Raw genomic sequence first — 27,855 nt, forward strand, 5'->3', positions numbered from 1 at the left:
TCATATTAACATGCTATTTTATTTATTTTGTTAAATATTCCCATTTATATTTTATTCTGATTACCTCAGAGCTGGGGAGTGTTGTAGGCCACATTGAATTTGGGGACTAGTTTTTGACATCTCTACACTTATATCATCTCCACCATATTTACAAGTTACAATATCATTGTTGATCTGCATTGCTAGAAAGTATGTTATCACAAATAGTTCCCTAATACAATGAAATCAGAGGTCTAAACCTGCCTCTCCCAAATTAGCATTTCACTTCTACTCATTCATTTAAAAAATATTTATTAAGTACCCTTTCTACATAACGTTATGTGCTAAGCTAAGATGAACTTTAGTGAAAAATGTCCTTTCTTTGGAGTCAGACAACCCACATTAAATGGCAGGCCTGCTGCTTACTATCTATGTAACTCTGGACCAATGACTTGGTTTGGTCTCATCTTCACAATGAGGGGTTAAACTAAGGGCTAAGTTCTCTTCTAGTTCTAAATGTATGATTCTACAAACATTTTATAAACAATAAGAAAATGTTCAGCATGTATAATTTTGGTTGAAAGTTGTAAACAGTTGAGGCAGTAATTTATTTTTATTTAATATTTTTCTTCTTCTTCAACATATGGCATTTTATGATGCTTTCAAACATCTCTTCTTTCCACTTTCTTTCATTCCATTTCTTTCATATCCTTAATGGTTGTTCATAATATTGAGTCCTTTAAAAAGAAAAAGAACTTACTCATCAGCCTTCTTTTCTCAGTGATGCAGTAACATCAGCAGGTGGTCACACATGGTTAAGAATACATATTAATTTCACAAAACTATTTTAAAAATTCATTAGTTCTGGTGTTAACCAGCAAGATCTATTGATATACTTTGTTGAGATGACAAGTTGAGCCACTAAACTTTGGCCAATATCACATATATCAAATGTTTAGTCTTGTAATATCCTGGGAATGTTCACTTATGACAATGTCATCATGATCTCTACTCATCTAAACTCTGAGGTTCCTTCATACATTACCCTAGAAAAGAAGGCAGAATGGCATATTTGAAATGGCTTGTCACAAAGTTAGGAAACCTGAGTAAGAATCTAAGCATGACCAATAGTGTCTGACCCTTACCTTAAGCAAGTCATTTAGGTTCTTTGAGGTTGTTTCCTAATATATAAAATGGAACTGGGTATGGAATGAACAAATCAATTAAGCTCCTTGCATTTTTAGCAATCCATATGAAACATATTTCAATTCAACTGAAGAGTAAAAGGCACTAGTACAAAATTAAATAAATCCTCTTGCCCTTACAGGGGGCATTATACTGTAGTGATAAGACATGTATTAAGTAAAGTAATTTAAGGTGAATCAAAGCATTAACAACTTCCAAAGAGCAGTAAGATTTCATGCAGGAGGTAGATCCCAAACTGAGCCCTGAAGGAAGATAAGGTTTCTAAAAGGCAGAGAAAATAGAGGCTAGAGGGAACCATCTGTGAAAAGATGTAGAGGTGGGAGATGGAATACTGACTAGCAGAAAGAAAGCTTTGCTCAAAATAACCTTATAAAGTATGACAGTTCAACCATTCTCATTCCCATTTCACCTATGGAAAAAATGAGTCTTAAAGATAAGACTTGCCCTAGATTCCATACAGAGCTGGGATTCTAGCCCAGGTCTCCTGACTCCAAGTACAGAGCTCCTCTCACTATACTATGGTGGCCTCTCTCGCTTGAAAAATGATTACACAAAAATAGAAATAGTCCCAATAGCATCAACTGTTACCTGCTTCTTTCAATGCACTGTGGATATTTCAGTTGCCCTCTGTGGCACTGCACTCTCAAATCAAATTCTGTAAAAGATGCAGCTAGAAAACTGTTCCTTTTACAGAGAAACTCAATGTATTCACCGTGAAAAAAATAAGGTCTGTTGTCAAAACTCCATTTCAAATGCAAATTATTATTCTCCATCTCAGTTGAAGATAGTGTGCAAGGTTCTGGGAAGGGGAGAAGAACAATGAAAGAAAAAAATGTTATATCAATATAATAGAAAAAAAACTAAAACAATTATAAAAACTGGTATTTCTTATATTCCATGACCATAACATTTTAAATGTATTTTAATTTAATTTTGATATCCTCTCACCTCCATCTTCTCCCTGCCCCACTGAGAAAGTAAGAAAACAAAATTCACTACAAACATGTATAGTATGATCTAAAAAATTACACAGGCAAGAAGAATAAGTCAATGGAATCTCTTTTGGTTGCCAGTACTAACTTAATGGGAGGACACTTTAAAAAAAAAACTGGACCCTGTTGCTAGTATTTTGATAGCTAGCTTTATCTCAGTCCTGTTTAAGGGTACTACTTCAAAAAAGTCATATGATATTATGCTGACTTTTTTATATTAAGCTTTTCAAATGGAAATAAAGCTACATTCCAAACAAATAAAAAATTTAAAATTAAATTAAAATTAAAAATAAACTGGATCCTAAGATGCAGATATTCAGAACAAAGGCCTTTCCTTCTCTTTGTTTTAGCTTATTGAAAGTCCAAATTAGTTTATTTTCAGACACTGTAGTTTCTGACCAGTAGAGCAGGTAAACTTTTATAAATTTAAAGTTTCTTTTAGAAAATCTGAGGAGGAAAAGGATCATTGAATATTGATGGTGGTATTCCTTTTCTAAGGCAATTAATGGTAGCTAAATTAACTGCTCAGACTCTAGTCCTACATCAGATACTGAACAATTTCCCACCTTTGACTTTCAATGGGGAAAAGATAGCTGCTGAGAGATGTGACCGTGTAAGAAAAGGGAATCAAAAGGACTTCTAAATGGAATAGGAATCAAAAGGATCTTCTTACATACTTCTGAATTCTGATTTCAAGGTCAGAGATTTTTTATTACATTATGCTAAGATGTTACTATTGATGGATTTCCAATATACTCCAAATAATATTCAGCATGGTATATATAGTTATTCTAAGTAGGAAAAGAAGTCAAAATGTCCTTGACAGTTAGAATGTGATGGAAAAGTCAAAAAGGAGCTGGATGGGGCAGATAAGTGGTTCAGTGGATAGAAAGCTAGGCCTGGAGTCAGCAGGACCTAGGTTCAAATCTGGTCTCAGATGCTTCCTAGCTGTGTGACCCTGAGCAAGTCATTCACCCCCAATTGCCTAGCCCTTACTGCTCTTCTGCCTTAGAACCAATGATTAGCATAAATTCTAAGACATGGAATAAGAGTTTAAAAAATAAATAAACAAAGAAGCTAGTAAAAGCTTTGCTCATTTTTAATCCTAACCTATATAAACTGTAACGTATATTGAAATAAAATTTTTCAAAATACATACCTAAACACATTGGTGGTGTAGTCCATTGTCCCTGCAAGCAATGAGCTGTCTTAGATCCTTGTAGAAAATGATAATCTAAACATTGGTATTCTACTGAAGAACCATTTTCATAACTCTTTTGTGGTGAGCCAATAGCATTGCCATTTCTGATAACTGGAGGAGATCCACACTTTCCTTCAGATTCTACAAAAAAATCATTTAAGTTGTTTAGTCTTTTGTTAAATTTAAAACTCAAATGCTTTATTAAGAATAAAGCACATCATTAATAATAATAATAATCTTACATTTTAATTTAATATTAATTTTTAAATGCCATTTCCTAACATTCTGTTAGTTTTTATAACTCCAAAATTTAATAGTCATGGCCTTATTTTCTCACTTAAAACTGGCTCAAAAAAAGAAAATCCATCATTTTCTACTTTGAAATTATTCTCTAGGGAGATATTTTCTTTTCTTTCAGTACATAAGGCCAGTAACTAAAGAAAACATGAAGTGGAATTGTGTTTCCCACAGAATTACTTTAAAAAATAAATGTGCTGCCCTCAGCTTTCCCTATGCCCCATTCTAAACTTTGACCCTTTGCAGATGGTGCCCACCAGGACACAGACAGGAAATAAAATCACTTATAGAATTGCTCGGTTCATATTGAGAAATAAATCTCTGGTTATACTGGTACATATTTATCCTCCTGGGAAGAAAATCTTTTCAGAACTACAAGGAATTTTATAATAAGTACATAGTCATAATTAGGACAGAAGCACCCAGGATATTCCCCTATGACACCCCCATTTCTTTTACCCCATGCCAAAACCCATTTCATCTCTGACAAAATCATCTCTATGCCTTTGCCCAGCCTTAGGATCACCATCCCAAGTGTAGTCCTACTCAGAATTAACTGAGAGGAAAGAATGAAGAGTGCTACTTTTCAATACCACCTAAAAGTATCCTTCTAAAGTATATAAACTGATTTACTATATTCCTTTCTATTGCTAACTTTCTTAGCTAACTGCTTAGTACAGTGTCTGGGACACAGAAGGTAGAAACAAATTTTGGTTGATCTGACTCAATGCAAAACCATGTAGCTGGAATACTTATTTTACTATAGCCTTTATTATTGAAAGATCTCCATAATTATAAAAAATAGAGTTATACACTTTTTCTACTATGGCCTATCTTTGCTTCAGCAGTAGCTTTCCAATACTACATGAGCAATATGCTTGTCATTTTGCTATAAGCCTACTTATATAAGTGTTTTGTAGATCCTAATACAAAAAAACTTAATGTTTAAAAAGTAAATCTACCCATTTCTTTCACAATCAGAAATGTAAATAAATATTAATGAACTAAGTTAAGAAGATATTTTTCTCCTAAACAATTTAGTGAGATATTTGTAAAGCACATAGCCCAGCACACACATTCCCCTGTTAACATCCTGTCTGTGTCCTAGAGTGCTTAGAGAATTAATATCTATCAGGATTCCATTGCTTCATCCCCAACATGAATTAAAATATGACAAAACCAGCACAAGGTATTAAAAGGCTCAATCTCCCTTAACCTAGCTTTCAGGTGGCCACTAGCTGTGTTGACACAGATTCCCAAGTTATCTATAGTCAAAAATGGTCCCACTCTAACAAGGTTCAGAGTCCTTCAAATGGTAGATGTGTCCACAACACCATTCCTTGCTGCACAGATGAGTTTCCATATAGAGATAAAAGGATATGGATAGAAAGACAGACAGACAGACAGACAGACAGACAGACAGACAGACAGACAGATAGATAGATAGATAGATAGATAGATAGATAGATAGATAGATAAGTAGATGGATGAATAGATGGATGGATGGATGGATGGATAGATAGATAAGTAGATGGATGAATAGATGTATGTATGTATGGATGGATGGATGGATGGATGGAGAGAGAGATGGATAGATTGATGTAGATAGAGAGATGGATGGATGGATAGATGGATAGAGAGAGAGAGATGGATAGATAGAGATGGAAAGAGATAGATGGATGGATACATACATATATACATTGATATATAGATGCTAAATGCTATGCTGCCTCATGCTGGTTGTTTCAAATACTCTTTTTTAAAAGGGGGGAAATCCTCTACCCCACACTATATCTTGAACTTCCTAATACTATTCGCTTGAAGCAGGTCATACACCCTGTTGAAGTTTGCAAAAATCAAGCTTGAGACATCAGCCACAGCTCTAGTTTTAATTAGTCAATTCCCTGATCTTTCTGATGCAGATATCCTTATCTTCCTCCCTCTGTTATCTATTTTCTGATGTGGAAATCTTCATACTCCCCTTCTGCTCTCTGTAAAAAACCATTGTACCCATCCTGCTTTTGTTATCACAGTCTATATAAGATTACTAAAACTTATGCCCAAGACTTATTGATTCATTGGTTTTAGTGAAATCCACCATATTGCAACTAGTATAAAAAATTACATTTTTCTCCCATCTCTGCGTCATTGACTGGTTATTGATAGCAGTGTATAGTCAGTGTACTCTTGAACAATTTTGGCACATTGCCACTGTATCATTGTTGTATAATCTTGTTAACATAGAGCTAAGTAATATTCTTTTTGTTAGTTCTTCAATGACTTACCAGTACATTGTGTCTCTACATTGAACCTGAATTATTATGGTACTGTGTTATCAGGTCTACTCTTAATGTAAGATCTCAGAGGCCTTCCAAAAGATTAAAGACCTGGGATTTCTACCCACACAGGACCTATGCTCTGATGTCAGATTTCTCTCTATAAGGTCTTACCAAACTCCTTCACCCTTTTTTTTTTTTTAAAACCCTTACCTTCTGTCTTGGAGTCAATACTGTGTATTGGCTCCAAGGCAGAAGAGTGGTAAGGGCTAGGCAATGGGGGTCAAGTGACTTGCCCAGGATCACACAGCTGGGAAGTGTCTGAGGCCAGATTTGAACCTAGGACCTCCCATCTCTAGGCCTGGCTCTCAATCCACTGAGCTACCCAGCTGCCCCCTCCTTCACCCTTTTGCCGTTTGCCTCAGGTGCTAGAATTCCTACAGTTGATAGGTAAGTACTGATTTAATATAGTCTAAAATTTGAGTTTTATGGATGAGGTAACTGAGACCCAGAAAGACTGAATATTCTATCCAAAGTCACATTCTTTAAATAGAGCTGGTTATATTTCGGATAAGAAACTGTCAGAATTTACTCTTACCTTTTCTAATGCATGTTGGATATTTCAGTTGTCCTCTATTACACTGTACTATCAATTCAGAAGGTCTGGTTGATGAAGATAAATCATATCCCTGTTTACATATAAAATCTATATTGTCACCATGCAAAAAATATCTCTCTCCTTCAAAATTCCACTTCATTTCTATATTATTGTTATGCATATATCCAACATTGACAGTGCATGGCTCTGCAAGATTTAAAAAAAAAAAAGTCTTTTTACATACTTCTAACAATAAAAATAATAAAACAAATATTTCAAATAAAATTTCCAGAAATTTTAAATGTATCAAGCTTAAGGTATTGCAAACTGCATTAAAATATAGTAGTAGTCTCTCGGTAACCGAGAATGACAATTGTCTTTGTGGGCTTTCATCTGTGATGTAGATGGGTGTGCACAAAAAACACTTGTGCGTGAAGGAGATTTAAGTGGAAAAGTCAATGCACAGAGACAGTCCCACTCTCTCGTTGTTGGAAGCCTGGGTCCAGTGGCATACAAAATCGTTACACCTGGAGACTTCCTCAGCTGCATTGGATAATATAATGAAATCTATATATATATATATAAGAATATATAAGAAATATAAGAAAACCCAATTATCATCAAAGAAATCATTACTTCAATTTCCTTAGATCACATCAATATTAATTATGATGCTATAAGGGTAGAGACCAAGATGACTGAATATAGGCAACAAGCCATCTGAACTCTCCCAATATTCCCCTTCAAACAACTTTAAAATAACTCTTCAAAATAAAATTTTGTATCATCAGAGTGAACAAGAGTTCAGAGTGAATCATTTTTCCCTGCCAAAGACAATTTAATAGATCAATAAGAGAGGCCTGTGGCACCTAGATGGGAGAGCAGCTTGGCAGGAGCACAAGTGATGGCACTTGGAGTTAGACTCAACAACTTTAGAAGCTCAGATTCCAAAGATGGTAAGAGGGTCATACAACTGGTCAGAAAGAGGAATAGGGGATTCTTTGCTGACTCTGGGTCCACCTGGTTGAGTTTGGCATCCTATAACCCACAAGCATTTCTTGGGCACAATTTCAAAGTGGAAAAGAGTGCCTTTGGTTGGTTACAAGGGAGCGTGTATCCTAGTCATACTTCCAAAGAAAAGAGTAACACTAGCATTTGTAGCTGCAGGACAACAGGAGACTTGATCATACTTCTAGGGTTAAGGAAAGCACTTATGGCTACAGGAGAACAGGGATCCTACCTGATAAAAACTAGAATGAAGACCAAGAGAGCAGAGATAATACTCTTCCCAATATTAAACCACCTTATAAGCACCAAAGACTTGCAGACATCCAGAAATATATCTGAAAAGAGTAGCATGAAGAAGCCTAAAGCTTTGGACAGTGCCTCTTCACTACCAGGTAAGCAGAGTTCAGTTATAAAATAAATCTCAAAGTTAAGAAATAGGCTTAAGTAATAAGAAAACAAAAAAGGAGTTTGACCATAAAAATTATGATTGTGGCAGAGAAGACTAAGATATAACTTAGACAAAGACAATAACATACAAACAGTTAAAAGCAAAGTCTCAGAGGAAAAATGCGAATTGGACACAAGGCCAGCAAGAATTCCTGTAAGAATTAAAGAAAGATATTAGGTCAATAGCATGATCCAAGTCAATTCCAAAGGATTCATAATGAGAACTGATATACTCTTGAGTACAAACTGAATTTTAACTTTCCTGCTTCATTTTTATTTTGCTTTTTTTGAAAAATGTTTAATATGAAAAAATGCTTTGTTGATATGATTTTGTTTGCTTCTCAGTGTGTAAAGGATGGATTGGAAGGAGGGAGAGAATTTGGAATATAACTTAAAATTAAATAATATTTTAAAAAATAAAAACTATAAACTGTTTTAAATATCATACCCTAAAATAAATTCATGTAAATTTATCTTTACTCCTAAATTCTTATCAGAAAAAAATTCAAGCAAAATATGTCTTATCTAAATTCAAGTGTCTGAAATAATGCATAGAGGAAAGATGCTACCCCAAAAAGAATTCTTCAACTTTTGGTTGACATTACTTCAAGTTCCATAAAAAAATCTTGCCTTTTGGATAGAAATGAAGTATGTAATAAAATATTTCTTCAAAGTTAATAAGAACTTAACATTTGTCTCTCTAAAGATTACAATGAGCAACAATTACCATGATAAACTATAACCCAGTTTTAACACTTATTCCCTTTAAAAGCATTAAATATTAATTTCAGTGTTCTTGTTCAAGGACCAGTCATCAGTTTTAGTGTTTAAACAGATGAACTGCTTATCAGTTAAACATTTAATAGTACACATATCACTAAATCTTATTAAAGAATTTTGTTTAGATATGGCTATGTCTATATAATGTATGTGTATACATGTGTGTATTACAGAAAAACACTATACATTATTTACCTAACTTCATTTCACAATTTAGTCAACAGACATTCTTTCTCCACTGGATTTTTCTTGTGTGGACAATTATTAAATTCTTTTAAGTTTTTGTAAATTTGTCTTCCATAATACTTCAAGATAGAATGTATCACTTCCAGTCATGGAAGCCTACAATGTCTAGGGAATTAAAAATTAGTTTTACCTAAAACACAATGGAGAAAAATATTGGAAAGAGGGTATGGATGGAGAAAACTGGAATAAAGGATTTCAACAGTGAAAAAAAAAAGATTTGTTAAATGTGAAAGCAATAGATACTAGAAGTTCCATCAGTGTCCTTAGCATTCAAGAAAGAGAGGGTGAATCACAACAAGTAGAGTATGTCCCTTGTAGCGATCTTATAGGAAGCCTTGGACAAGAGCAAAACAATATGAGCAGATATAAATGATTGAGAACCTTCATCATTAATAAGAATATCCAAATTTATGAAATCTTACATCAGTTTGAGTATTTGAATGTTTTCCTTGTTGGGTTAACAACATATAGAGTATATATACATTTCTGTATCATGTTGATAAAAATCATTTATCATCAACACAGAAATTCAAATATTGCTATAACTTTTTTTCCTTATCCAGTAGAAACTGTTAGTATAGAAACTCCTTCTATCAGTAAAAATGTGGACTTAATGACATAGATAGATGGAATGAATCTCAAAAGGGAATTCCCTAAATGATGATGAGGGAGAGCATCTTGAAGTTGCAGTGAAAAACAAGTAGTATATTCCTTCTTTTTCTTGGCCAGTTTTCAGGGAGCACAAAAGAATGAACAACTGATATACTAATTCCAGTGGAGGTATTAGTACTGCACATACCTTGCCCTCAGAATAGTACTAAAGTGCTTTTCTCTAAAAATTTTCCTTGAAGTTTGCAAGCATTGGTTTTCATGGGGCTTAGTCAAAGCAAAATTGCCATTGACTATATAGTAAAGCCACAATCATAAACATTTTCATATTGGGGGCTTAGTAGAGAGCCACACCTGAAAATAGGAGACCTTGGGTTCAAATCTGGCCTCAGATATGTCCTAGATATGTGACCCTGGGCAAGTCACTTAATCCCAATTACCTAACCCTTACCACTCTTCTGCCTTGAAACTTTTGTAAGAGTTTACTAACTCTTACTAGATTATTGGTATAGTGTGTTTTTACCAATAATCTATCATATATGGATAGACTGTTAGCCAGGAGTATAAAAATATATTTATTATTATTTTTAAAAGGACTAAAGAAAAGTAATAGGAAAAGGAAATAAGTGGAGAAGAATTCTTATAATATATTAATCCTAAGCTAATAAATTTTATCTAATCACCCAAATAAACCTAATCTGTAAGGGTTTCTTCAGTCCCCAACTAAGTTGGGGCTACACTCTCTTTATAGCTATCTATTTTTCCCAAAAACCTAATCTATCTATCCCCTAAACTAAATTCTTATCTCATATACAAAAAGGAGTAAATTAGGTTTTTCTTCTTAGCTGCATAGTTGGAAAAAAACAGCTCAGAATCTCCAAGTTTTTTCCTCCACACTCACAGCAAACCATCTGGGCTTGAATTGATAATTTACCCAGTGATCTCCTTCACTGATTTTGGTCTGTTAAATGAAAATTTTTATGTAGAAAGCAATTGAGAATTTTCGCACTCTAGCTGAGCCTCCCTCAGGATCTCTTATCTACACAAGATCAACCCAAGGAGTACAAAGACAGTTGGGTAACTGTAACCCAAGACATTCTAGGAAAAATTCGCTTACCCACAATCCATCTCTGAGATTCCATTTAAAGAAACCTAACTTCCATCTTACCTATGCATTTATCCATAAATTATGCTATGTAACTATTTCTTAATATACTTTTACTTAATTAACTTTTAATTAACAAATATCCTACTATAGAACCAATCAATACTCAGTATCAGTTCTAAGACAGAAGGTAAGGATTTTTAAAAGAAGCTTTCATATAAGTTAAAAAATTAAAAGTAGATCAATGGAACACACTAAAGTAGAACAGGAGTAATCAGAATTAATGGAACTCAACAATGCAGTATTCAATAAGCCTCCAAACATAAATTAACTAGGAAAAATTTTCCTATTTGACAAAACCTGTTAGGAAAACTGTAAAACAATCTAGCAGAATGTAAGCTTGGACAAAAATATTGTACCATATTCCACAATAAATTTAAAATGGATATGAAACTCCTAAAACTACATTGTTGCCCAAAGGCAATAATCTTTGATCTTTCTCTCCGTGATCTCCTGAATATTAATTATTATATAAAAAAATTAGAAGAGACGTAGCTCATATACCTTTCACAACTGTAGGCAGGGAATGAATTCTTAAACAAAAAAGAGATAAAAGTAATTACAAAAGAAAATACTTTTAATTTCATGAAATTGAAAAGTTTCTGCACAAAAACTTTAACACGTCTAGGATAAGAAATGAAAACAAAAGACTGGGGAAAATACATGGATCAGATATTTCTGATAAGTATTTGGCATTCAAGATTTATAGAAAATGTTTTTAAATTTTAAGACCCAAAGCCATTTCCCAGTGGATACATGGGAAAAGATATGGACCAAATATTCTCAAATGGAGAATTGCAAACTTTCATCAGCCATAGAAAATAATGCATTAGATTATTAATAAAAGAATTACAAATTATAAACAACTCTAGGTTTTACCCTATACCCAGTAAATTGGCAAAGATGACAAAAGATGGGAATGGCACTATCAGGGGGGTTGTGAAAAGGCAGATAAGCTAATGAATTGTTGAAGCAGGGAATATGAACAACCATTCTGGAAAACAATTTAGAATTATGGAAATAAAATGGCTTCAATGCCCATATATTTTTATCCAAAAATTCCACTGTTGAGCCTTTGTCCAAAAAAGAGAAAGACTCCATATGCAACAATTTAGAGTAGCACTTTTTCTGTTAGCATATAACTAGAAACAAAGTGTATATCTATTGATTGGGGATGTTCTAAACAAATTATGGTACATTAAGATAATGGAATTTTATTATACTTTAAGAAATTATGAATATAGCCATGAACTACTTGAGGGCAAGGATTTTTTTTTCCTTTCTGCACATCCTTAGCACTTAGCACAGTGCCTAGAACAGAGTGGTTCTTTAATTAATGGTTCTTGACTTGACTTGAAGGGTTCACAGGAACTTTTGCAAAGCAAAATGAAGAGAGAAAAAAAAAATAATATGCTCAATGATTAAAACAACATAAATAGAAATAACCACCACAAAACAGTAAAAAGGAATGTTGCAAAACTATAAGAAAACAAAGTTGACCCCAAAGAAAAGCTAAAAGAAGACACACTCTTTCCACTCCTTTTCAGAGTTAAGAGAATAGAGAATAATGAATATAAAATTATATAGGTGTTGCCATTTTTTGAAGTGTTAACCAGTTTTGCCAATTTTTTTCTTCTCTTTCTCATTTTCTCTTTAAAAAATTATTGTCAGGGATGGCTGTCTGTGTAGAGGGAGAAATCTAGACAATACAAAAACAAATGATCAAAGATCTATTTTTTTAAAAAACAGGATAGATTAGGTAAAAATTAGAGGAATTTTCAGCTAGAAGAAATGATGAATAAAAAGCATCAGGGAAAGTTTTAAATAATTATTTTCTATCAATATAGAAGATAAAAGAAGACTATTATTTAAAATATATACAATATAAAATTTTTTCTGTATGTCTTACCTAAACAAATAGGTGGAGTTGACCACTTTCCTTGCACACATAATGTTTTTGGAGATCCACTCAGTAAGTAATATATATTGCATCTATATTCCACTGAGGAACCTGTTACATAGCTTGGCAATAATTCATCAACAATAGTGCCATGTTCAATCTCAGGTGGTGTTTTACAGTTTTCATTGTTTTCTAAGAAAATGTTATTAGTAGAAAAAATTATATGTATTCAAAAATGTATAATCTCTACTGTGTTTATTTTTCATATCATTTTATTCAAAACATAATCACTTGTTGTGGTAGGGAATTAGCCTAGAAATGAAGAATAACTAGACAAATTTTGTATTACTACTAAAATATATATGTATTTTAACTTACTAACATTTTGTATACATCATTACATTCAACTCAACAGGCCTTTATTCATTCAGTGTAATATGAAAGGTGCTATGCTAGATGCTGCTATAAACAGATAAAAATGAAAAATGGTCCTAGTCCACAAATTCATAAGAGTCACATACATGGATTTCTGATCATGCAGGCTACTATTGAAAAACCTTAGAGAACTCTGATCTAAGAGACTCCCATATTAAATTGGTTTCCATGAAGAGAGACATCAATCACAATGACTATAAGAACACTTCTGGTCAAACATTCCTCTTCTAGGCTATTGTTCCCTTTTGTTCATAAAATAGACTATTACTACTAGTGATTAGAGTAGCAGTATCCCAAGCAAAGAGACGCCAGTCAGGTTATCTGTCCATAATGGATTCAACCAGTATATGCTTTCTAGAGATACATAAATTTGTTAATACAGAAGGATCTAATCAGTTATGCCATTTATCCTGAATATAGCATAGTTACCCATGCATTTTGGAGGTGAGGTCCATTTTCCTTTTTTACAGATTATTTCATCAGATCCTTTAATATGATAGCCATTTTCACAAGTATATGTCACTTTATCCCCATTGTAATAGATCTTAGAATGGAAGTTTGCTGAGCCATTCATAATCATAGGAGGCTCCTCACATGCTATTTTCTCCTTTATTTCTGAAAAAAAAAAAGTCCCCACAAATTTTTTTAAAAAGTAAATTTCATTTATATTTACATGACAAATCTTACTGGGCAAATTTTGATCAATCTATTACTAACCAATACAGTTTGGTGGTGGTGTCCATTTCCCATGTTCACAGTGTATTTCTTCTGATCCTTCGAGCTCAAAGTTAAGCTCACACTCTATGTGAATTATTTCTCCATGCCGGAAGGTATTGGGATGAGTTTTAATTTTGGCATTTGGAGGTAGTGGTGGAGGAGGACATCTATTTCTTCTTTCTTGAGAAAAGAAGCTTGTATGTTTAATTACATAAGGTATGGTATAGCAAAAAAAAAAAGGCTCTAGTTCTAGAAACAGAAGAATTGGATCCCAGTACCAGCTGCTTCACTTACTAGCTATGAGATCCTCAAGAAGTCAAGTCACTTAACCTCTCCAAGCCTAAGTTTTTTTATATGGAAAACGGGGATAATGATTCTTACACTGCCTACATCAAAGTAATTGTGAGAAAAATAGTTTAAAAGTTAGTTCCCATAGTCCAAAAGACAGACTCAAAGAGGAATTAAATTACTGACAAGATCAACAGAAAAAAATGGAACTAGATAAAGAAAGTAGTAAAAAGCCACATCTGGGAAAGCATATCCAAAGCTGCCACAAAACTATAGTCCAGGACTCTTGGAAAAAGGTTCCTTCAAGCATAATTATAGTGTTTGGAGAAGTTTTGTTACTGAAACACCTAAAACTGGTGGTATGATCCGAAGTAGGTCACTTTAAACTGTCAATGTTACAAGCAACTAGGACCATAAGTGTCAAAGAAGACTGTGATCCATATTAGTAGAGAAAGGTTCTCATAAAGAGTTCCCAGCACTAAAGAAATCACATTTCTGGTATATAAATATATGTGTGTGTCCTTAAAAACATTTATAATTTTATGTGTCTAAATCAGAATTTACATATAATTAAGGTTTTATTTCAGAATTCTGAAAGCTCCCATGGTCTCAAACTAGTAAAGGAATATGAGTATGAAGTAAAAAAAATTACCTTCACACAATGGAGGTTCTGGGTACCATCCAAAATTATAGCACTGAATTAAATCTGACCCACTCAAATAGTAATTTTCAAGACAGGAAAACTGGACTACATCCCCTTCTTCATAAGTTTTCTTTGTGGGATTGAAGTATCCATTTTCTATTGCTCTTAAAGGAGAACAGGTTAACCCTGAAAAAAAAATCAATGAAAAATCAAGAAGTTCACGTCTGCAACAAAGAAAATTCTCTTCATATTTACATATGTACTTTGTACTTCTTCAGATATTTATTTCCTCATTAGAATTTGAGCTTTTTGAGAACAGAGATGGCCTTTTGCCTTTCTTTATGTCACCAACTTTTAGCACTGTTAAAGGGATCTTCTTAATCTCTCCCTCTGTCTAGTTTAAGAGGGGAAAGAGCAGGGTTTATCAGTAGATCAGAGAACTGACAGGTTCAGTGAGCAATGGGCCAGAGCTGAAGATTCCATTACGAAGGAGACCAAGACACTGAGGAGAGGAAGTAGGAGCTGATTTTTAGCTTTTTGATAATAGCTATAGGTTCATCCTCAAAAGAAGGGGTGTTCCACTTAAATCCCTCAATATCCTGAGGAGTAAGTGGTTTTTTGACATTTTATGGTAACTAACTCTTCTTTAGGATTAAAGGTTGGTACTTATCTTAAGAGGAATAGGGATGAATCTTGATTATTTCTTGTTGTTTCTTTCTCTTGGGTTTCTGCTTGAGCTATCATGGAGTTGGTGGAGGAAGTAGGAACAGTAGGAGAGATGGACTGGGTAGAGTGAAAGATAGTTTCAATAAGTTGAAAAATAATTTGGGTCATTTGAGAGACACAGTCTTCAAGGTATATAAATTGAGTCTCAATTAAGCTAACTTTTCGTTTTTTCTTCTTCTTGGAGAGAACCAGGTAAATTATTTGTTAAATTTGGTATATTTGAAGTAATCCTATCAGAATGAATAATTCCAGAAATGGTAATAACTGGAGACAATCTAAAATTGTGAGCTCTACCAGCTTGGTAAAGCTCTCTGGGAGTGAGAGTTGTTTGAGATAGGCCAGAAACTGCTCCTTCACTATGTATGCCATAATTTCTAGCATCATACTGAATCGCCTATAAAATTTCCTGCACTTCTACTTTTTGCCTATGTATTATTGAGAAGTAGGGATAGTATAGTAAAAAGTGAGGAACAGAAGATTAACCAAGTTTGAGTTTGACAAAGTAAAGAGAGTAGTTATAATAAAACGTTTAAACTTTGTTTAATTTAGGAAAAAAGTACAGCTGGAAAGACAGAAAGGAGAAAAAGAGAGACTATTAATCTTATACCCTATAAATCCACCTATACTAAATCTCACTAATAAATATTTCCTAATAACTACCTAAAATATCCTAATACTAACTCTAACTGTCTTCTTAGGACAGGTTCTTCTGACTGGCACACCAGGCCTAATCTACTCTACTCTATCTGTAAAATATTGACTAATTAACTAACTTCTACTCTATCTGTAAAATGTTATTTAACTTACTCTCTAAAACAATAAATAGCCAATTGTCACCAGCCAACTTCCAGAAGCCTCTTGCCTGAGAGCCAGACCTCCGGCTCTCTAGAGATCCTAGAAACAAAAAGTCCTTCCCTCATCGGGGCTTCCTTTATCTCTTCACTGGTCAACTACCATTTTACAACCTTCCTGCCAGAAAGCAGCTCCTACTTCCTCTCCTCGGTGTCTTGGTCTCCTTGGTAACAGAATCTTCAGCTCTGGCTCACTGCTCACTGAACCTGTCAGATCTCTGATCTGCTGATAAACCCTGCTCTCTCCCCTCTTGAGATAGACAGAGGGAAAGATTAAGAAGATCCCTTTAACAGCACCATCTGTGACACATGTTAGGCATTTAATAATTGTTTATTGACTATTTCTACAAGACAAGGTGATAATTACTCAACTATTTTAAAAAAATCATTTGTAGTAAACTTAATGATATCCAAAAATTCTTGTGTTAAAGATGACATAGCTAGGTTCCTTAATATAATTTTTAATCTAGGATTTAAGGGTCCTCCCAATTCCATGGGAATTTTTGATGGATATATCTTTTCATTATCACCATAACTAAAAACAAAGCAAAATTTATAAAAGCAAATATATCAATAAAATAGATTATACAAAATGGAATAGTACTAAAGTAACATTTTTAATGAAAGGAAATTGTTTTCAAAGCCATCACCTACTAGTACATTTTGGAGTGAAAGACCATCCATATGGATGACATTCTGCCTCTTCAGATCTCTTTCCTCCAGTAGTTAAGTATCCATTATCACATGTATAATGTAGCTTCTCCTTTACTCTGAACATCTTCTGGCTTGTGGAATAGTTTCCATGATATAACTCAGGGGCCAGGCAAATTTCTAACAATTTTTTTGCAGAAATAATTCATATTTAAGTCACTTACTGAAAAAAACAAACACACACCCCCAAACACACAAACCTTTCAAATGTATCATCACAGTGTAGAATACTAAGAAAAAATCTCAGTCTGGGATCACTGAATATAGAATAATTATACTTGGCAAGGCTAAGTTTCAAAACATTTCAAAGCACTTAAAGTAAATTTTTGGCATCCACTTCTTTCTCATCATTCTTCTACCTCCCCTCCCACCTTGCTGAAGGTACTCTTTTCTATTACCCAAGGTCCCCTCCCTTCTCCACTTCATCTCACACACACACACACACACACACACACACACACACACACACACACTCCTTTCCAAAAAATAACAACAGTGCTTGTCTACAAATATTGGAAGCAGTTCAGAGATGCAAACCAAGTTCCTTGTTACAGTTGGGTTCAGAAGACCATCCATTGGCAAGACATTGTAGCACTTCTTCATCTTTTCCTCCAGTAGTTTTATATCCTGAATCACATCTATAATGGAGAGTTTCTTGAATTTTGTATAATATTTTCTGGTCAGAAAAGAAGCCATTATTCAAGTCTGGTTTGTTACATTTTTCTGTAAGTAAAAAAAGAAAGATTCCATCTCAGTTCTAACAATGCAATTAAAAAATTTTTGTGCAGGGGGCAGCTGGGTACCTCAGTGAATTGAGAGCCAGAGATGGGAGGTCCTAGGTTCAAATCTGGCCTCAGACACTTCCCAGCTGTGTGACCCTGGGCAAGTCACTTGACCCCCATTGCCTAGCCCTTACCACTCTTCTGCCTTGGAGCCAATACACAGTATTGACTCCAAGACGGAAGGTAAGGGTCTAAAAAAAAAATTTGTGTGCTTTAACAGTAAATTTAAAACAGTAAATGAATGTTATGCTGAATCTGAATTTCATTTCATTCCTTATGCTTTCTTAGATTTAAGTAAACTTGGGAAATTTTAAGAAGATATCTTTTTTTAGGAAAAAGTAAAATCTAACCTATTAAATGCTTTCAAAAACCAACTGGACTTCCTTCTACCATGTCACTGAAGATAAGTCAAGCATCTGCTTGTAGTAAGTATAGATAAGCTTTATAAAATGTTGTCCCAGTTAGACTCAATATGCCAGAGTACCAGAAAGAAGCATATCTTAGCTCTCCACCAAAATCTCCTTCACAAAGATCTAGAAAATGCATCAGAGCAAAGTCTAATTGGAAACCTAAAAAAAATAATAATAATATTTATTTTTTAGCCCAGGTAAGCTTAGGGAGACAGAAAGAGGAGTTGGCAGATGCAGATTCTTACCAGTAGTGAATGACTAGTAGAGCATACCAATGACTAAGGACCTGAAGAAAGCCAAGACTGCACCCAGGCAAGATGAACTCAAAAGGGATCACTGAAATAACACAAGGTACAGAACAGATGCCATCTGGCAGTCCTGTCATCAACTGATGGGGAGAATAGAGGGAATATAATCCTAGAGGTGGCAGAGAGGATCAGTTGCAATACAAGATGCTGGCTATGATCTGAGCAAAGAACAAGTGCAGAAGCAAATAATATCTGCATGATTCTGATACCAGGAGTGGAGCAGAGACTCCATTCTAATTTCCAGCCTATGCTGAAGCCTAAAATGGAATATCCAGGATAGAAGTCTCAGAACAAAAGGCAACCTACAGTTCAGTTATTCTGAATCTGTAGGACTTCCAAGCAAGAGGACAGAAGCTCAGAATAGACATCCCTCTCAGAAGCGTATGTATAGCAACCAGCACGAACATAAAGTCCAAAAGTCAAGTAGTCTGGAAGATGAGAAAACACAAAAAAGTTCTCACTTAAAGATTTGTTATAAAGACAGGGAAGTTGTGGACAAACCTAGAAGAAGAAAATAAATACCAAAATATATGTAAGTAAAATTTCAAAGGAAAATGTAATGTGGACATAAGTCTGACCAGAATTTCTTCAACAGTTAAGGGAAGCATTTTTAAAAAGAAAGCTAAGAAGTGATTTTAACAACCCAATGAAAGTAGAGGAAAAAGTGGAAATGAAATTGAGTACTAGTGAATAATATAGGAAAAGAGAATTAACAGTTTGGCACAAGAAGTAAAAAATATTAGTCATGAAAATAAATCCCTGAAAAATAGAATCAACCACATAAAAGCTAATAATCCCAAGAAATATTAAAATAAATTAAAAATATTAAAAAATAGAAGAAAATGTAAGGTAATGAATAGTAAAAATTCACCTAGGAAACAAGATCAAGGAGAGATAATTTAAGAATCACTGCACTATGTGAAAGTCATGACCAAAAAAAAAAAAGAAATCTGAGTATCATTTTTCAAAATAAATCACATGAGAAAAATGTCAAGATCTCTTATGACCAGAGAGAAAAGTAGAAGTTGAAATAATCCATGGGTTACCTCCCAAAAGAAATCCCTTAATGAAAGCTATCATGATTCTTTCTTTCTGTCTTCTTACAGAATTTTTCTTTAACCTGGAAACTGGATTTTGGCTACCATGAAAGCCAGAAAAAAATAATTCAGGTACCAAGGAGCCAGGGTTACACATGACTTAGCAATCACTACAAAAAAAGGAGCAGAGAATTTGGAATAAGATTTTAGAAGGCAAAAGACCTAGGCTCATGGCTAAAAATAACTTAACCAATACAATAGTATAATACTACAGATGAAAATGGATTTTTAATGAAATGGAGTGCTTCTAAGTATTCCTGATGAAAAGACAAGAATTAGATGGAAAATTTGACATTCAAACACAAGATTCAGGAGACATATTAAAAAGGTTTGTGTTACATGTTGTGTTACATTGTGTAACTGGAGAAATAAAATATCTTTGAAGAAAGAAAAAAGGTAATTGTGAGTGAACAAACATAAGGGATTTAAAAAGTTAAATTTTACATTCTTCTATGGGGAGATTAGGTTAGGCACACAGTATACAGAAACAAGTGAGCATAGTGGTATACTACTTGATAAATCTTAAGGTCCTAGCTATTGGGACATGAACTCATTATTTTATCAAAACTGCTGGGAAAACTGGAAATAAAGCTGATAAAAACTATGTATAAACCAGCATCCCTCACTTGATGCCAAGATAGGCTCCTAATGGTTACGTGAATTTAGACATCAAATGTGACATCACAAATAAATTTAAGTTCTGTGGAAGAAGTTATTTGTCAGATCAATGGGTATGGGAAAAGTTTATGACCAAATAAGAAATGGATATAAAATGAGCAATTTTGATTAAAAAAAATTAAAAGGCTGTATACCAAAAAAAAAAATGCATGTAAAATTAGAAGAGAAGCACACAAATGGGAAGGATGGCTGTTTGGCACAACTTTCTATAATAAATGTTCCATTTTTGAGAGATTGAGAATTGACACAAATTTATGAGATTAAAAGCCATTCCCCTATTGATAAATGGTCAAAGAATATAAATAGGGAGTTTTAGAGCAGAAATCTAAACTATCAATAGCCATAAGGAAAAATATATGCTGAATCAACAATAATTTGAGAAATTAACATTTAAACAACTCTGAGGTGCTACCTCACAGAATGACAAAGCTAACAAGAAAAAAAAGGAAAATGGCAACTACCAAGAGATCTGTAGAAAAACAGATATATTATTGCCCTATTGGTGATACTGTTGACTTAGTCATTCTAGAAAAAAATTTGGAACTATATGCTAAAAACTATTAAACTGTTCTTACCCTTTGACCCAACAATATCCCTACTATAAACAAGAAATATTTTCCAAAGAAGAAAAGGATTTATATGTTCAAAAATATTTATAGCAGATGTTTTTTGTGGAAAAGAATTATAAACCAAGGAGTTGTCCTTCAACTGGGAAATGGCTGAATAAGTTATACCACATGAATATGATTGATTACTATTGTGCTATAAGAAATGATGAAGGGGATGGTTTCAGAGGAATGTAAGGAAATTCATATGAGCTGATAGAAAATGAAGTGAACAGAACCTGGAAAACAATATGTAAAAATAACATTATAAAAACAACTTTGAAAGAGTTAGGAAATTTGATCAACATAATGACCATTCATAATTCATGATGAAGTATCCTTTCCACCTCCAAATAGAGAGAAAATAGATTAAGAGTTGAATTGAAGTTTTTAAGGGGGAGAGGAAAAGGGAATAACTAATGCCTGAATTTGTTTTGTTTGATTATATATATTTTAATGGGTTTTGCTTTTCTTGCTTTCTCAACAGAAGGAGGGGATGATGTGAAAAAGAATGAAAACAGATCTTTATCTGAATTTTTTTTTAAGTTTTAATTTAAAAATCAGTAGTTACTTTAGAGAGAGCAGTGTCAGGTAGAGGCTAGACTACAAGAATTTAAAAGAGAGTATGGGGAACTCAAATGAAGGCACAAATTACAGAGGACGTCTCAAAATGTTTAGCCACAAAAAAAGGGGGAAAAATATGGAACAATAGCTAGACAGATCAAGTAAAGAAAGTAAGAGAGAACTCTCCCATCCTTGGTACATACACCATTACATTTTTTTTCCTGGCTACTGTAATATACCTTTAGCTAATTACAGATATCATAAATTACTCATGTTTTTAATTTTTATGCAGAATAGCACCAAGAAAAAATGTATTTAATATACTCAGCCCTGCTAGGGAAAACAGTACTGAAAATTAATAGAAAGCCCTGAAATTAGTTTCAAAGTTATATATGCCAGTTAACATAGAATTTAATGAGAATGGAAAGGAAGCTAACACACCCTTAACCTATAAGGTGAAGAATTAAGTATAATGTCTAATTCATCTTAATTGGCTTTCAGGATGTAGAATTAAATATTCAAGAAATAATTTAAAAGTAACTACTATTGTAATTTCTAGACACAGCTAATCATTAAAAATTCAAAGACAAAAACATGAACAATTCTTATTCTACTGGAGTTTATATACTCAAACAATTCAGTATCTAGACTGACAACAATGCAGGCAAAAGAGTTAGTTGGTAGACAATGAGAAAATTAAAGTTAAGGTAGAAAAATACTAAAGTAGGACAGGCTTAGGACGATTTATTTTTATTGTAATGCTATTAGTCGTAGTAGTCTCTCAGTAACTGAGGATGATGATTGTCTTTGTGCACATTCATCTATTATAGATGAGTGTGCACAAAAACACTTTTACGTGAAGGAAATTTAAGTGGAAAAGTCGATGCACAGAGACAGTCCCATTCTCTCGACATTGGAAGCCTGGGTCCAGTGGCACAAAAAGTCATTACACCTGGAGACTTCCTCAGCTGCATTGGATGGCCCCTGTCCTTTGTGCTCCAACATGCCCTGAGCACTCCACAGTGCTTTGCTGCGTCACCATCTCAGCCGTTGAACCTTCTTATTGGTTTCTTCCATCTGTTCGGCCAAAGCAGTCTTTACATGCTGGGTGAGCAAAGCCCTGGTTCACCAGAGGTCCACGACCCGATGGCTACCCTCACAAGGTTTAGCCGGCCTGTCGAAGCCGTTGCCTGGGGTGTGGCCGCTGCCGCATGCTAGCAGCTACTGGGAGCCACAAGTGAGAGCTGGGTGTCAGGTGAGGGTCAGAGGCTGGAGAGCTGCCCTAGGAGGGCACAACAAGCCCTCCATACCAGAGATACTACCCCTCCCTGAGCACCCCATACACCCCTGTAATGCTATTAGTTAAAGGATTAAAACATCCCAGGTGGTATGGTGGATAGTGTTGGTCTTAGAGTTAGGAAGATCTGAGTTCAAGTCCTTCCCCAAATACTTACTAATTGTGTGACCCTGAACAAATTACTTAATCTCTCTCATGTTCAATTTCCTCATTTGTTAAAAAAAAAAAAGAAGGGGGGGTCAGATTCAACAGACTCTAAAGTCCCTTAAATTTTTAAGTCTATGAACTTATGGGCATATGCCTTCTTTGATCCAGAGGACACCATTAATGTTATAGCTATTTCAATGGCATTCTCACATCACAGGGTGGTAATATGCATGTCTGTTTTGTGCTAAGTCTTCAGACTTACTTTATGACTATTAGTTATTTTTTAGAAATGAATTCCTTCCACCAATGCAGAGTACAATCCCTGCAACTCATCTATGGCTTACTAGATAAATCCTAGAGTTACTTGAGGGTAGTTGAAGATAAGTAAGATACTCGCAATCACACAAGTTTAAGTTGTGAATGAGTAAATTGAAGAAAACCTGCAAACAGTGGCAATGATTGGAGGTTTGCAGAGTTGTCAATCAAGGAGCATTCTGGAGGAGAATGTGACCGGGAGGAGACTGTTAAAAGAAACACCCAAACTGCTGGAAATCTCTCTTTCTCATGACACATGAAGGAGGAAGGACTGAAAAGATCCATTCTTTAATGATTTTATCTCTATTGTATCAAGAAGTGACTCAAAGATTCTCAAACCTGTTAGTCACATCCCTCATCCAAGATTCTATAATATTATTTCTCAATTTAGGATTATTTAAGATCAAGGAAACCCTTAACCCTCTCTCCTATCCAATTTCCTTTTCCTTCCCCTTTGTTATATAAAAAGTGAGTTATCTATTAGATATATCAGGCAACTTACTCAGAACTGAATCCCAGTGTGTCATCAACTGAAGAGATTAACTGAAGTGGGAGAGAGAAGGGAGGAGGAAGACAAAGGAAGGAGAGAGGCAGATCTGAATCCTCATCACAATAATACATAAAGGAACAACCACCTAATACAAAGTGTCTGAAGGAATATTTGAAGATAGTTCTTCCTAACTCTAAGTTCAGCAATATCTCCTCTGCCATGTTTTTTTTTATTAAACAATTCACAAGGTTTAATTTTGTCCCTATTGAATTCAAATTAATTGCTTTCACAATAAAAGATATTTCATTGGCAAATGTAGTTGACTTACTGAAACACTCAGGCTTTGGGGACCATCCTTCTGATGTGCATGTAGTTATATCTTCTTGTTTCCCAGTCTTGGATGTATATCCAGCCAAGCAAAAAAATGAAAGCTTTTTGTCTAGGTTCATTGGAAAGTAATGATTTTTAAAAGTATAGTAATACTGAGCAATCCTTCCGTGTTCAACATTAGGCATAGCACAGGATTTACCTAAAAAAGCAGAGGTGGGGAGAGAGAGATATTTTATTTTTATACAATTGAATGACTTTATTAGATTTTATTTTTTTGATTGGCTTTCACATCCCATTCCACCCTATCCCTATGTTCTGCCCAATTAAAAATGAAAGAAAAAAAGTCTTTTACAAATATGTAATCAAGTAAAGCAAATTTCTATGTTGGTCACCACTATAAGAAGAAGAAAAAATATAACTTCTGTGTTTGAATTTTAATATTTCTTAGTAACTCTTTAGTCTTTTCATCAGGAATCCTTAAAAGCCCTTTCATTATAATTCCATTTTTCTCCTTTAGAATTATATTGTTTTGCTTAAGTTAGTCTTAACTGTAAACCCATAATATCTTTTGCCTTTCTAGAACATCATAGTCTAGTATCCCTGCTCTTTAATAGTAGTGGCTACTAAATTGTGTGTGATCCTTACATAGCTCCTTGGTTCTTGAATTCTTTATGATTACTTGAGGTATTTTTTTATTTAACTGTAAATTTTAGATTTTTGTCTGTAATTCTCTTTGCTGTTTCATTTTGAAGTTTCGTTCAGAAAGTGACTGAGGGATCCTTTCTATTTCTACTTTTCCTTCCAATTCCAAGATATCTGAATAGTTTTAAGATTTCTTGAAATATTATGTCTAATTTCTTTCTTTTTTTGTCAGTGCTTTCAAGTAGTCCAACATTTTAAATTTGTTTTCATCTTCATCTATTTTCCATCTCAGTTGTTTTGCTATGAGATACCTTACACTTTCTTCTACTTTTTCAGTCTCTTAACTTTGTTTTGATATTTCTTATTTTCTAATGGAGGTATTGGCTTCTATTTGGTCTGTTCTACTTTTTAGACAGTTTTTACTTGGGTACAAATAAAGCTTCCTTTTGGTCTGGGATTTCTGCCCTGGGTTATTCTCTACAGGCTTCAAATTGGCCTAGAACTGAGACACCACTTAATCCTGTAGTCTAAACCATACTACTGCTACTAGATTATGAATGTCCTCCTTGCAGCCACTTATTGCACCACTACTTATTCCTGAACACCTTTAAACACCTCTTTTTGACTCCTAAAACTAAATCTTTTCTCATTCTTCTCTGGATCTATGACTCAGGACTGTGTGGTGAGTAAAAAAGTTGCCATTTGGCATGTTTTCCTATACCCTGAAGGAGATGGCTCTGTATGGATCCAGGACTTCCTTTTTCCCTAGTCTAGCCTCTTTCTTCACCAGCATTCTGTAGTCTCCTGAATACACCCCTTTCCCAGTGTCCACAGACCTCTCTAACTATTCACCTATGCTGACCTATGCTCAAAAAATAATTTTCTGTGAATTTTCTAGGATTTTCCCATGAAGAAAAACATATGTGTTACATTTTCCAAATTATTTTGAGGTTTTTCAGGAGGAGGGATATGAAGGAGTTGAAATTCTGGGAAATTTTGGATAATAAAAAAGTTAATAAAAACTTAGTAAAAATCAAAAATAAAAATGCAAAACATGCCCCCTCAAATCTCAAACAGAATTATTGAAAAAATGGAAAAATAGCTTGGCAGAAATTAGGTTTAAACAGACAAATTACACCATATTTCTCAATAAATTGTAAATGGATAACTGATCTAAGTATTTAAATCTTATCATTAAAAAGTTAAAAGTAAAGGAGATCCTATATCTTTCACAACTTTGTGAAAAGGATGAATTTTTAACCAAAGTTTGGAGGAAATTACAGAGAATAAAACATATAATTTTGATCACATAAAATTGAAAAACTTTACCATGAACATGATTAATGTAACAGATAAAAAGAACAGTAGTACCTCTGATAAGAATTTAATACCCAAGATGAATATACAATTAACAAAAAAAATATATAAGACCAAAAGTTATTTCCCTATAGACAAAGAATTTAGGCCCAGCTTTATCATAATGAATAATTTGGGGGAATATATTGCCGTAGTCTTTTTTTGCCAGGATTTTGTTTAAGATTTTTAATCAATATTAATTAATAATATTACTTTATAGTTCTGTTTTTGCTCTATCCTTCTCTGGTTTTTGTATTGGGACTATATCTGTCATAAAAAAGAGTTTGGTAAAATGTTTCCTTTCTCAATTTTAGAGGTAATATTGTCTTTTTAGAGAATACAGTGCCTTGAGAGACAGGAAATGAAAACTTCTAGCAGTAATTGGTACTGGAAATGGTTGGGAAGATAAACTCAGGTATGAGATGGTGAGACTAATAATGAGAATCATCATGGGGAAGTTAGAGGATAGAATTGGACTGGGTGATTTGATACACAAGGTCATTTTACCAGAGGATTCTGCTCATCTCTAGAGTTCCTCTCTCATGAAATGATACTTCCAAGAGTGAGGAACAACAGGATGGGGGGAAAAGGGGGATGACTGGGCGTGATATAGAAAAGTAACAATATAGAAATCAGTTACAAGAAGTAACTCCAGAGCTTCCTAGTTATGGGATCTTAGTCCTCTACTATAAAATGAGGATAATGATTCTAGCAATAACAATTTCTTTGGTTGCTATATGGCTAGGTAAGTGTAAATATTTCTATTCTTCTGAACTTTTTATGACATCAATTTATTGTGTGAAATGATACTGAAATATAATACAAAAATATTGAAGTCCCTAAAATACCATCTAGAAAAAAGACTAGGCTCAACTTCTTATAAAATTGTCAACTATCTCAGTGTATGATCTTTTGATTATTCATACTTTGATTATTCATATTTCAAAATTTTTTAAATGAGGTAATCTTTTTTAAAGGAAAATTATTTTCATCTGAGGAAAAATCTTTGTTAAATAGTAGGGAAATAATATTTACAGAACAGATAATATTATTTTTCAGGAGGCAGAAAGGAAAACAAGAACATATAAGCATGCAGGCTGTATGATACTTTAGATTTATAATTTTAAAGGGCAAAAGTTTACCTTCTGCAAAGAGTTGTCCTGAAAAAAGCAGTATCATGGTAAAAGCCACTCCTTTTAGTCTCATCTTCAATGGTTTAATAAAGCCATGAACTATGCTGAAAGCACCAAGAAGTTTTCCTTAGCAAATACACTCAGCATTTCTTTGGAAAAAAGTTAATCATTTACAATAGTTGTCTATACATCTCTTTTTAAACAAAGCTTACATATTTCATTTAAAACATTTAATGACTTCTGCTTAAAAAAATTAAATTGCTCATCATTATATTTTTACTATCCTTTTATTGTAAGGAATGACAATAGTTGCTAAAATAATGAACTCTGGCAACCTTCAATGGAGGGAAAAAATTAACCACCTAAATTTGAGTAAAAATCAAAGTCCACAGAGTAAAGTTCATTGTTGCCACCCATTTCCCTTACTATTATTAACCAGTTTGTCATTTGGACAAAGGTCTAGTGACTTCAATATAAAATGTTTCTAAGAAAATCTGGAGAGTTGTCTTTTTCTTAAGGAGGTGAGGAGTGGGAGGACTTACAGATATCAAAAGGATTGGATTTGAGAGATGAAAGAGAAGAATATTTTCCTGAAGTACCTGGGCAAGAACTGGAAAGGAGGTAGA

At 33.9% G+C, this 27,855-nt stretch overlaps 1 protein-coding gene across 2 annotated transcripts; it reads right to left on the bottom strand.

Moving 5' to 3' along the window:
- LOC100026534 (coagulation factor XIII B chain) lies at positions 1-27,505 on the bottom strand. 2 transcript variants are annotated; one of them, XM_007481008.3, is made up of 12 exons: positions 27,239-27,505; positions 24,097-24,297; positions 17,613-17,798; positions 17,019-17,195; positions 14,797-14,973; positions 13,857-14,036; positions 13,569-13,754; positions 12,714-12,896; positions 6,550-6,756; positions 3,337-3,519; positions 1,774-1,984; positions 1-1,025 (listed from the first exon to the last, which is right to left on the bottom strand). In XM_007481008.3, exons 1-12 carry the CDS (start codon positions 27,300-27,302, stop codon positions 992-994), a joined length of 1,989 nt encoding a protein of 662 aa, XP_007481070.2. In that variant the 5' UTR covers positions 27,303-27,505; the 3' UTR covers positions 1-991. The 2 variants fall into 2 exon arrangements, with proteins under 2 accessions (XP_007481070.2, XP_007481069.2); XM_007481007.3 differs by having other exon boundaries at positions 1-716; positions 27,239-27,503.
- Positions 27,506-27,855: the final 350 nt, after the last annotated feature.

Source organism: Monodelphis domestica, chromosome 2 (assembly GCF_027887165.1).
Source record: "Monodelphis domestica isolate mMonDom1 chromosome 2, mMonDom1.pri, whole genome shotgun sequence".
In the NCBI taxonomy this organism is placed as follows: Eukaryota; Metazoa; Chordata; class Mammalia; order Didelphimorphia; family Didelphidae; genus Monodelphis; species Monodelphis domestica.

What these genes read in the sequence shown, in the direction of transcription:
- LOC100026534 (XM_007481008.3), bottom strand. Translation starts at nt 27,302, where the DNA reads ATGAGACTAAAAGGAGTGGCTTTTACCATGATACTGCTTTTTTCAGGA. An exon ending in CTCACCTCCAAAATGCATGG is followed by an intron (nt 12,897 to 13,568) that starts GTAACTATGCTA and finishes ACATTTTCTTAG; the next exon opens with AAAACAATGAAAACTGTAAA. An exon ending in TACACCACCAATGTGTTTAG is followed by an intron (nt 1,985 to 3,336) that starts GTATGTATTTTG and finishes TCCCCTTCCCAG; the next exon opens with AACCTTGCACACTATCTTCA.